This window comes from Mya arenaria, chromosome 11 (genome assembly GCF_026914265.1).
Source record: "Mya arenaria isolate MELC-2E11 chromosome 11, ASM2691426v1".
NCBI classification, from domain to species: domain Eukaryota; kingdom Metazoa; phylum Mollusca; class Bivalvia; order Myida; family Myidae; genus Mya; species Mya arenaria.
The window spans coordinates 36,978,364-36,991,105 of NC_069132.1; the positions used below are offsets into that span (position 1 = coordinate 36,978,364).

Here is a 12,742-nt window from a genome sequence, read left to right on the forward strand (position 1 = left end):
TGTACGAGACGCTAGCATAGACAGATCGCAGGGCAAAAAGTATGTTAAAAGAAAAAATCAAAACTTAATACAATTGCTGAAATACCATTACGTCAGAAGACTTCAGATGGTAGGATGCAGGCATGGTTTTTAAATTGAATTCCAGGACATAAAAGTGTCCATATACACAATATAACACGGTAAACACGTTTTTTTTTTAATGATATCAGCTTTCAGCTGTCTTTACAATCAAGCATAAATATATCAGTAGAAGCCAACAAACCTTTGAGAGAGCAGATTCTTCAGCCTCGTCAGCAAACCCTTCAGAGATAAGCCTTTCCCCTGTGAGGAACTGTGCCCCTCCGGGTAAAACGTGGATCAGTTGAACACGGAGCACATTGTGTACACTGGAGTAAGGCTGAAAGGTCAATACTATCTGATTAGAAACTCATGTTAAGGCATGGAAATAAGTTGGTCCCCAGTAAGAAACTTTTTTGCTACTTACAAATAAGCTTGTATCATGTAACATTTGTTAGTTTGGATATTTGATGTACATGTATCAATTGTTAAATTAAAATGTAGTCAATAATGCACCAGTCAATTGTAACCACGGCCCCCCAGGTCCGGGGTATAGCGGGGACTTTGACTTTCTGTCAAGCCAATCCCGGGTAAAATCCCCACCCTGCGGGCACGAACTGAAGGTAAAATCCCCGCCAAATGCCCCCGCACCCCAGGGAGCCTAGGTATGGCCTATTCCCCCGATATATTTTGCGCGACAAAACCACTGCACCTGGCACTGCGAGGCCACCTGAAAGGTAAAAACACGGCCCATTTCCCCAGTATACCCCCGGACCTGGGGGGGCCGTGGTTGCAAATGACTGGTGCATAAAAGTTCTGGGGTGGTATACAATATGCAACTTATGTCAATCTTATGGTCATACGTCATTGACTTTAGCACTGTATAGATCTGATATTTATTACACAATCCTATTAGCTACATCACCTTTTTATCCAATTAAGACCGACATGAATACATCCCCTGGGCAGGTATTCATAAAACATCTTAAGTCATTTTCTTAAGTTGAGGTATTCATAAAACATCTTAAGTCATTTTCTTAAGTTGAGGTATTCATAAAACATCTTAAGTCAATTTCTTAAGTTGAGGTATTCATAAAACATCTTAAGTCATTTTCTTAAGTTGAGGTATTCATAAAACATCTTTAGTCATTTTCTTAAGTTGAGGTATTCATAAAACATCTTAAGTCATTTTCTTAAGTTGAGGTATTCATAAAACATCTTAAGTCATTTTCTTAAGTTGAGGTATTCATAAAACATCTTAAGTCATTTTCTTAAGTTGAGGTATTCATAAAACATCTTAAGTCATTTATCTCCCTGGTCATATTTTATACTATAACCTAATAATGTCTAAAATAATTTATTTTCATTGATTTAATTGAATATTCAAACTTTTATGTTAAAAACACTTATATTTTTCTTTTAATATGGTTTTAAAAATCTTAGGAAATCAACTTGACTTAATAAATGACTTAGGAAGCTTTATGAATACAGCCCCAGCTTTGCTTTCTTTAAATATCTTTTTGAGAAATCCAGTAGCTTACAGCTTCATGTATGTGCTATGTCTAGGGGGAATAACTCAACAATTATTCAAACCAGAGTTATGGGCCCTGCGGTATATGTGCGTATTGCCACTGGCAACATGTGTACCAAGTTTCATTTAAACATCTTAAAAGTTTGTGCATGCTGACAACAATACCAAGACTACGACAACACCATGACAAGCTTAAACAAAAGCAATTATACTCACACTTAGCCATACAATTACAGAATTTGTTTTCCCTTACCCTTGCAATGAGTCTTTGGTTAAGAACCAGCTTCTTGAAGAACAGATTGGCTGCTTCCGTCCACTTTCCATCAGGACAAAGGACAGCCGAGGGCCGAACTCGCACCAACTTACACTCAAAGGCCTATATAAGTGTAACAAATAAAAAACAATTAAAAGTTTTTAAGCCAGTTTGGACCATATTCATTAACAAATGAAACAAATCATTTGAAGTATTCCCCTGCAAACAATCAAGTTTTTTTGGAAGTTAATGGACCATACTTCTTGCACATTACTTCAACTTCCATATCATTACCTTTTGTTAATTACATTCACAATGACAAAATATAAAACCTATCATCAAACATGTTGGCTAAACATTTAATCTGATTTTAACCTTGTCTAATGGTAGCTGGTCACTTTCGAGAAAATAAATCACAAAGTGCACATGCACCCTGCATGGTAATCTAGGTGGCACTTTTAATAAGAATTTTATGTGCCGGCATATAGCATTATTAGATATTAGAATTGTGCATAGAAACAATTGTCACCATTATCTTGCTTTAAAGGGACTTGCTCATATTTTTGAAAATGCATTTTTTTATGACGAAATAAAGTGTGGCAAATCATTACGAGTGTTAATCCTAAGACACTGAAGGCTGGAACCCTTAAACAAATGTTGATATATGCTCAAATATTGTTTTTGAAGACCACGATTTTGAATAGCATTGGTAACATGATTCAAGAAAGGGCTTAAAGATAAATTATCCCTCAGCTTATTTATGAGTCCTTGTAAGCGAGTGCTTTGTGTCAGTTTTCCATTTTTTTTTAACAATACCAGCGTGGGTTTACTTTCCATTACAGCCAGGTTTTTAATCACACTTAAATTATATGCTTTTTCTGCAGTTTCAGTATCAAAGAGTAAAACATTATAATATAAGTGTTTTCAGTGGCATTACCTTGCAAAACATTTTTTGGTCCAAAAAAGTGAATGAGTCCCTGAAGTTTCATGTTCAACATGAATGAACAAGAGACTAGAAACAAAAGACAGAGAAAGACCATGTGTTACCTGGAACGGTGTTTTAAGGAGTGGAGATGGCAATTCTCGCAGTTCCTCCTTGGCAAGCTCGATAGAGTTGCCATAGTCAACAAAGAATACCTGCAAGTACAGTGTAAGATAAATTTAGTTATTCTGAACATTACTTAAGCCTTTTTGAGGTGTTTAAAGGAGCAAAAACGCCACTTCTAGCAGCTCTTTCTTGGCAACCTTGATAATGTTGCCACATTTTGGCAAACTCAACTCCTTGGCAACCTCAAAAGTGTTGCCACTCCTTGGCAACCTCCAAAGTGTTGACACACCATGGCAACCTCCAAAGTGTTGACACTCTATGGCAACCTCCAAAGTGTTGACACTCCATGGCAACCTCCAAAGTGTTGACACTCCATGGCAACCTCCAAAGTGTTGACACTCCATGGCAACCTCCAAAGTGTTGACACTCCATGGCAACCTCCAAAGTGTTGACACTCTATGGAAACCTCCAAAGTGTTGACACTTCATGGCAACCTCCAAAGTGTTGACACTCTATGGAAACCTCCAAAGTGTTGACACTCCATGGCAACCTCCAAAGTGTTGACACTCTATGGCAACCTCAAAAGTGTTGACACTCCATGGCAACCTCCAAAGTGTTGACACACCATGGCAACCTCCAAAGTGTTGACACTCCATGGCAACCTCCAAAGTGTTGACACTCCATGGCAACCTCCAAAGTGTTGACACTCTATGGCAACCTCCAAAGTGTTGACACTCCATGGCAACCTCCAAAGTGTTGACACTCTATGGCAACCTCAAAAGTGTTGACACTCCATGGCAACCTCCAAAGTGTTGACACTCTATGGCAACCTCCAAAGTGTTGACACTCCATGGCAACCTCCAAAGTGTTGACACTCTATGGCAACCTCAAAAGTGTTGACACTCCATGGCAACCTCCAAAGTGTTGACACTCCATGGCAACCTCAAAAGTGTTGACACTCCATGGCAACCTCAAAAGTGTTGCCAGACATCAATTATGTTGCCGTAGTCAACAAAGAACACTTACATATACATTGTATCACATTTCAGTTGATTGAACAGGAGTTATTTCCTATTATAGACAATAGTCTAATAGTGTCCTACCAATTCGGAAGCTTCATAATTATATTGCAGTTTCAGAAGGAATTTAGGTTTGCAAATATTTGAGAAAAAGCAGAATCATTACATACTTTTCTCATTTCTTCATTTTGATGAAACAGGAAGGTAATTGGAAATACACAGTTTTATGCATTAGGCCAAAAAAAAAAATTGTTTGTTTAGGGTAACCTTCCCAAAATTTCTAGGTAGGGTAGGTAGTGATTTTTTTTTTCAAAATCTGTCGTAAGTTCAGAGTGTTTGCCTGCACATGGCAGTCTTTCCTACCTGTCATTGCCTGACTTTGTTTTATCATATAAACAATAATTCTGATTAAAATCTGCATTTATCCGCCCTTCGTAACTCTCTATTCGCTAACAAATATTTTTTTTGCTCAGAAACGGAAAAAAATAGTTAAAATAGTTAGGGTCGGCGCATTTTTATAGGCAGGGTCGGGTTACCCAAAACGGACATTTTTTTTTTTTAGGCCTTATATGTAATAAATGTGAGTGTGATGACTCCTATTCAATCCTACCTCAACCATACTCCTGTACGAGCCAATCGTGGGGTCGATCTTGTTTTCCACAGACTGTATACGTGCACGATAGTACTCCACAGCTTCGTCTGCATATGGGGCCACGCAAAACTGGCCAACACGCACAACTCCTGCCATTGGCTGAAACATAGGTAGACAGCAATAAGAGACAAAACTTAATGTGATGTTCATGCTTTGTACATTTGGTTGCGACTCAATGATTAGTGACTGTTTCACTTTCAAGACATAACTTGAGTTAAAGTAACTGATATAAAGATGTATTATTTTACAGCCATGCTATAACTGGGATTCACAGTTCCATTTGAAGACACATTACATCATAAATGAATAGCGGTGAAATGTGCACAATATACATGTATAGCAACATTTTACGTATCTTAATTTTAGTATTGCCGTAAACAATCACATAAGTATTTTTTATATAAAAATTATATCACATTCATGGTCCTTAAATATAAAATCTTGTTATCCTGTTGGCTAAAATTGATAAAAACATGAGCGGTCACTGTAAGTGACAAATGCCCAGAAAGTGGTACTCAAGTGTGTTTCAAAGGTCATATAGATAGAGAAGTAAAAGCAAAGAAATATATGGATAAAGAAAGGACAGACATACTATGCAATTTTAATATGCCCACCTTTCGGGTATAATAAATTCCATACTGAATGACTATCAATGTAATATCCGCGTTATATAACTCTGCCGAACGAGACCAACCTTCAGGTGGCTCCCGCCGTCCCTATTGAGAGAACTTTGCACCATGTGCAGGGCCATGCAGTTCTGGTCCGCGCCATACTGGGCCCAGAAATGCCCACATTCGACCACCTCCGTGATACAGATGCTCACCACCTCTTTTTCCGGGTCTGGGGGAGGCACGTGGCTCGCTTCCCGGCTACTGCCCGTCTCATGGGTAACCTGATTGGCTCCTGTCAGTCTGGATTGAGGTAACTGAGTATAAGTCAGGCATTATACTGAGTTCTTTTAAAGCTCATTTCACAATCTTGGATCACAATTAAGGTATCATCGACCATGATTACAAACAGTCTCAAGTCTTGAGTTAATGATTACAAACAGTCTTAAGTCTGAGTTCATAATAACAAACAGTCTCAAGTCTGAGTTAATGATTATAAACAGTCTCAAGTCTGAGTTCATGATGACAAACAGTCTCAAGTCTTAAGTTAATGATTACAAACAGTCTCAAGTCTGAGTTCATGATGACAAACAGTCTCAAGTCTGAGTTAATGATTATAAACAGTCTCAAGTCTGAGTTCATGATGACAAACAGTCTCAAGTCTTGAGTTAATGATTACAAACAGTCTTAAGTCTGAGTTCATGATGACAAACAGTCTCAAGTCTGAGTTAATGATTATAAACAGTCTCAAGTCTGAGTTCATGATGACAAACAGTCTCAAGTCTGAGTTAATGATTATAAACAGTCTCAAGTCTGAGTTCATGATGACAAACAGTCTCAAGTCTTGAGTTAATGATTACAAACAGTCTCAAGTCTGAGTTCATGATGACAAACAGTCTCAAGTCTGAGTTAATGATTATAAACAGTCTCAAGTCTGAGTTCAGACTCAAGTGGCAAATATTGCAAATATTCATTTCATTGTAACTTTTCTACTAGTTGAGTTTGATGATGAAATTTGCTAAGATTGAATTTCTATTTGAAATTGTACAGTTATGAACATTTTTTTTTTTGTAAAGCAAATGAACTAAAGATGATCTTTGTTAAATAACTAAAGTGCTTTGCTGAGTCTGAGACTAGACTTGGACTTGAGACTGTTTTTGCTAGTGGGCCCAGGGGCCATGGTAACTACAATCTCATGTCTGAATTCAAACTTAAACATCAAAACTGCAAATTGTAACTTTCTTTCTAGTTGAATTTTTATGATGAAATTTGCTGCATTTTATAACTATTCAAAAATGTATAACTAATCACATTTATTATACGCTTTCCCATGGTTTCAAGAGATTAACAGTAAAATAAAATTGATATTTCACTGTTTCAAACAATGAAAATATCAGTTTGATTAAGCCCCCTAGAAAATCAACGACTTCCCAGTACCTGTTTGTACGTAGTGACCCTGGGAGGGCGACACGGCCCTGGGCAGCTTCCAGTCTCTCTAACATGGCATGGGCTTCCTCGCTACTATACAGGTCCACAAACAGGGGCATACGCAGCTGCCTGAAGGAAACCAAATTATCAGGACTTCCCAGCCGAGACAAAATCATCAAAAGTTTTTAAAACATTCCCTAAACTATAAATATTCAATAATGTCAATACATCAATTATTGCTAACAATACAGTAATTAAGTTAATATGATTTCTATACTACATGCAATTCAATTTTTTGTGCCACAAAACAAAGACACCTTCCTCTTGTTTAGATTATATACAAGTTGAGGTAAAAGTGGGCTAGTGGTATAGGTACTGCCTTTCACCCAAGGAGTAATGGGTTTGAGCTGAACCAGGAACACATTGTTTTGGTCTCTCAAAAAGCACAATAGTACTGCAGCCTATTGTACAAAAAGCTGTTTATTCTTTGGTTTGAACAATTTGACAAATAAGATGTACCACAATTAATACAATTTGTAATTAATTTACAGAAAAGGATGAATAAATATTGAAAACAATGGTTCTTTTAAAAGATACCGTCTTTAATTTGAAAAAAAGGTACAGAAAACATGGTATTTCTACCTTATGAGATGATAGTTTATTAATGTCAATCTTTTAGGACCCACCAGTCATTTAACATTTGTGCGTTTTCAGCTATTAAATACACAGTTCAAATCATACAAATGTGCAAATTAGGCCAAACAGATAATCTGTGGACAAGTTATTGAAGCTTTATTTGATAAGCATTAGAAAATGGCACAAATATAATTTTGCCAAATTCAAGCAAACACATTAACTTACTTCATTTTGAGTGCCAGGTAAACCCCCGGGTGAACCTTGGACCGGCTGTTTGCTCGCCTGTGGAACTCAATATAGGCCCTGAAATGTCACCATAATCATTACTACAGGACCAAATATTCACACAAATCACATGCTTTAAAGCTGCAATCTCAATGATAGACAGTTTTGACAAGTTTACGCTGTTTTTTTTTATTATTTAGAATTAGCTTATTTCGACATCAATAACTTCCATTCAGTCATGCTATGTATTTAAAAAAAGAACAAAGCTCAATTTCTAGGAAAAACTGCTGAAACTCATTTTTCATAAAGCGTACGTATCAATTTTTGAACTTGAATATGAAAAACTGTCATCTGATCTTTTGTCAGCATTCTAATATCACCAATTTCCAGACATTTGCACAATAATTGGCTTATTCAAAGACAAAAAATAAAAAAGTTGTCAAGACAAACAATCGGTGAGAGTGCAACTTTAAATATTAAAGTATACTTTATAATTATCTTAAAGCAGGTAAAACTTTCTAACCAATATATGGACATAATACTAATAACATTGGCCAGGTTGCCAACTTAAAAAGGAAAAAGGGGCATAACTCAACAATAACTAAAGCCAGAGTTATAGGTCTTGCAAAACATGCATATGTTGTCTCTGGCATTATGTGTACCAAGTTTGAATATCTTCAACAGTTTTTGAGTTATGGACAAAGTTAAACACTTTGTATACTGCCCGAATGACAACGATGCTATGTCTATGACAATTCCTCAACTTTTTTCTTCACATAATGGATGAGATAATAATGAGAACACAGTACCTTGTTTCCTCGAAGTAAGCTCTAGGGTTGGGGTCACACTTGCGGAAGAGATCCTCCACCACCTGCTTGTAAAGAGCCCCCTGGTTCTGGGGCAGTCCCTTAACCTGAAAAACACAGCACAGGGTTAATCAGTACACAATCATTGAGTCCCCTGCCATCCCTTTCGATTAAAGTACTGTACAATATGTAATGTATCTATCCTCCAACACCTGGTTGTAAAGGGCTCCCTGTTCAAGGGGCAGTCCCTTCACCTGGAAAACACAGCACAGGACTTATCAGCACACTCTCATTGAGTTCCCTGCCATCCCTTTAGATGAAACTACTGATCAATATATTATTTATCTATCCTCCAACACCTGCTTGTAAAGGGCTACCTGACTCAGGGGCAGTCCCTTACCTTAAAAAACACAGCACAGGGCAACAAAACCAAGGCTAATAACATGACCTTTATTCTTCAAAAAAAAAACAACGTGTTTTATTTTTTGTCCTGGAATAAACCATTTTTTGAGTAAATGTTTGGAAACCAGTGAATTAAGAATGCTTACAAAGGATCCGATCGCCATTTTTCAAATTTATGTCCAAAACTTTATGTTTTATGGCTAAAAGCATTTTTTTTGGCAATTTTAATTCCAAACAATTGAGATCTGGTCTTATATTAGTTATCTTATATGACTGAATTTGAAGGCATTGATGCCAAAATCAGCTGATTCTGAGACAAATATTAAAAAAGATGTCAAAACTGTCAATCTGTGAGAGCAGAGCTTTAAAAGGTGTCATACAAGTTTGTTTTAATTGCATTACCCACTGAGACAGACAAACTGCATCCTCAGTCCAAATTATGAAATGTTGAAAAGCATGTTACTCCACAAAGCTTAATTAATTACAATATTGTTAACCAAGCTTCAAATGAATCAATACTTAGCTGTAAACAATGAAATCAAATTATACAAACCTGTGCATCACAAACATTGATGTAATGATGAGATTGTGTATCTGAATGTCTAATGTTAAAAACTAGTCAATTATTCATCAACAATATTCAAGCATTCCGCTTCAGTCTTTTGACCTTAAAGTCAACCAATATTCTATTATTCTACTGCATTATCCAGTGGTTTGTAACATATCCTATTGAATATTATCAGACTACCTGATTACTTAGTTTGAATAATGAAGTTGCTAACATTGTTCAATATTTATTCAGTCTCTTAAAACAAATTTACCAAATGTTGTGTACATTTCAAACTGCGACTGTTTTGTAAGCAGTTCATTTATTGCTATATTTATCATTATCCTGGGCATTCATTGGATTTGAAAGAATAATAACAGCATAATTAACTTTGATGTAAATAGAAATGAACAAGTATTCAAAAACAAACCTGATTTTTGAGTAAACTCCTTTAAAAAGATTCAGGAAAAATAAACAGGATATTATTCTAACGTCATAATGATGCAGCCATCGTAATTAGACTTTTGGATGAATAAGCCTGATTTCTTATACTATCGCTTGGCATCAAAATTTTGAACAAACAGTGCTATATAAAATTCAGACTTTTAGCAAGCTCTGAAGATATTTTACCAGTGCAGGGCTTGCAGGCTTGTGTTGATTGTGTTAAACTAACAGATCTAAATAGTAAAACATATGGATATAAAATAAACAATGGATTTCCAAGAATTGCCAAATATTCAATATATGAGTGACGGGGCTTATGTCAGTTCGGACTTATACAATGGGAGTTCAGCAAATTTCCCATACACTGGAGCTGAGGTGTATCCTCAGCATACAAGCACAACACAGCCTTACTGTTCCCCATTCCAACGTACCAAACAGGACCAGCCCTCAAACATGGCGATGAAAAACACAAGCAGTTATCAGGGTGGCTATGGACTTACAAAATGTATGTACCCAGGTATGGCTGACTGTCAAACTCCCGGTAACTATGTGAATTCTGGATCTTACAATGCAAGTTACGGACGAGGAGATCCATACACAAATTCTGACGTATATGGACAAGGAAATTCATACACAAAATCTGACAACTATAGAGTGGAGAATTCATACACAAATTCTGACAGCTATGCACAAGATAATTCATACACAAAATCTGACAGCTATGCACAAAAAAATTCATACACAAAAACTTACACTGAGGACAAAGTATACTCCAACAGCGGAAAATATTGCCAGTCTGCGGTGTATAGAAGCAGAATGTCAGACAGTTCCAGTGACACAACTTACCCGAAATCACATGCTTATAAAAGCCAAACCCCAGTAACAACGACCAGGAATGGGAAAACAGCACATCAAGAACCTATGGCAGAGCAAGTTGAGACAGACACAAATATTTACCCAACATCACCAACTTCCGACCAATATCCTGGAGAATATCCTACATATACATCGGATACTCCAGTGTATAAAGGTTCAGAAATATATACAGACAAAGCTATCTGTAGTGCTGATAGGCCTTATACCAGTTCTGATGTCTACCAAACCTCGGCTGTTTTAACACACCATGATGGGTCTGGCATTGTTGGAAATGGGTACATGGATTCTAATACTGCCTACCAAACAAAACACGCGGGAGATGGTACACAACATATCCCTTCCGAGAACTATATGAGATCCCCTATAGCTAAACAGAGCTTGTCAGACAACAATTATCCAACATCTGGTGAGAGGGCGACTCCATACATGACTGCAGAGGCTTACCAGAGTGGAGGTAAGCAATCTCGTGAAAGGCCTTACACGAGAAGTGACATTTACAATGGATATACAGAAGGGAAAAGATGAACAAACATTACTGACAGAAGCTTTTCATGATCAAGTTAGAGATTTAATCTTGATATACAATATGTAATTTCAAGAAATTGATATTAAGTGAATATCAGATGTAAAAGTGCTCCCTCTTTTTGTGTGTGATTAGCATAGTGGATCATTTCAGAGACCACCTTGGTTTTTGGTGGTGGCGATTCATTTTCGTAACTATTTTTATATTTTTCTTCATGTAAACATTGACGTGTGGTTTCTTGGCTTTAGAAGGTACAACACTACATGACTGCATTCAGGGGGTTGCATCCAGGCAGAAGTTAATCTCTCAGGGGATAAAGTCTTTCAGTGAGATGGTTCTCATCAACACAATCTGGATCACTACGCTAATATCTAGAGAACTTCTTTATTGACAAACAATGACTGTGCTGAGTGGAGCATATGTGGAAAGTTATTTTAGCCAGTCTATCATCAATCCATCCGTGGAAAAAGTAGTGCGAATTAAACACATCTACCAACAATCCTGGATACACCTATCTAGAGAACTACTTTATTGACTCCCGATGACTAAGCTGAGTTTATCATATTTTAGACAGTGATTTCAGGGAGTCCATTTGATCAATCTCTCCCCAGACAAAGTAGTGCAGATTAGACACTCTCGCCAAAGCAACCTGGATCAATACGCCTGTCTAGAGAAATACTTTATTGACTCATTATGACTGTGTTGCGGGAATCACATTTCGACAATGAGTTCATGGAGTCCATTTCATCAATATCACTGGGGTCAAGAAAGTGCAGATAAAAAGCTCTTTCCAAGGCAACCTGGATCACTACACATACCTAGAGAACTACTTTTTGGACTAACCATGACCGTGTTAAGGGGGTCATGACCCGACAGAGATTTCAGGGAGTCTATTTCATCAATATCACTGCAGTCAAAGAAGTCTGGATAGAACTCTCTTACCAAGGCAACCTGGATCACTACGCCTGTGTAGAGAACTACTTTATGGACTCAACATGACTGTGCTAAGGGGGTCACGTCCTAACAGTGATTTTAGGAAGTCCATCTCATCAATATCACTGCGGTCAAAGAAGTCTGGATAGAACTCTCTTACCAAGGCAACATGGATCACTATGCCTGTGTAGAGAACTACTTTATGGACTCACCATGACTGTGTTGAGGGGGTCCCGTCCTGACAATGATTTCAGGGAGTCCATCTCGTCAATTTCTCCGCGGATAAAGTAGTGCGGGTAGAATGCTCCAGCTAACACCACCTACAATGAATATTACACTGAATTATTGTTATTCATCAAAATAGAATAAATTGATATCATATCTGTGGTGCATTTAGCTGATACTATATATGTAATATGACAGCTGTGTCCTATATGCCCGCCTTACTGATGATCCCTGCAAGCTTGCCACATGTCTTTGTCAGTAAGCATGTTTTTTTTTAAATTGGCTCAAAATTATATTGGTCTTGAGGAGAAGTTTCTTTTGGTCTTCACTAAACTTGGCCTTGTAGTAAGACTGATGTTGAACTTGTTCAGTCTAGAGTACATACCTTGAGGAGGAGTTTCTCCTGGTCATCACTGAAATTGGCCTTGTAGTACGGCTCATGTCGGGGCTTTAAGATGTTGAACTTGCTCAGTCTCTTTTCAACCTCTCTGATAAGCTCGCTCACCTGTACATTGGGGGGAAATCACAA

General features: G+C 37.4%; 1 protein-coding gene across 1 annotated transcript in view; it reads right to left on the reverse strand.

Annotated features, from left to right (window-relative positions):
• Positions 1 to 12,742, reverse strand: part of LOC128208123 (ATP-dependent RNA helicase TDRD9-like) — a 48,230-nt gene that overhangs the window by 8,768 nt on the left and 26,720 nt on the right. The window contains exons 17-26 of the mRNA XM_052911487.1: positions 12,599 to 12,718; positions 12,201 to 12,308; positions 8,267 to 8,370; positions 7,458 to 7,535; positions 6,606 to 6,725; positions 5,255 to 5,471; positions 4,519 to 4,659; positions 2,889 to 2,978; positions 1,842 to 1,964; positions 263 to 397 (exon numbers count right to left, since the gene is read on the reverse strand). Of these exons, the coding sequence (XP_052767447.1) occupies positions 263 to 397; positions 1,842 to 1,964; positions 2,889 to 2,978; positions 4,519 to 4,659; positions 5,255 to 5,471; positions 6,606 to 6,725; positions 7,458 to 7,535; positions 8,267 to 8,370; positions 12,201 to 12,308; positions 12,599 to 12,718 (1,236 nt within the window). The remainder of the gene's footprint in view (positions 1 to 262; positions 398 to 1,841; positions 1,965 to 2,888; positions 2,979 to 4,518; positions 4,660 to 5,254; positions 5,472 to 6,605; positions 6,726 to 7,457; positions 7,536 to 8,266; positions 8,371 to 12,200; positions 12,309 to 12,598; positions 12,719 to 12,742) is intronic.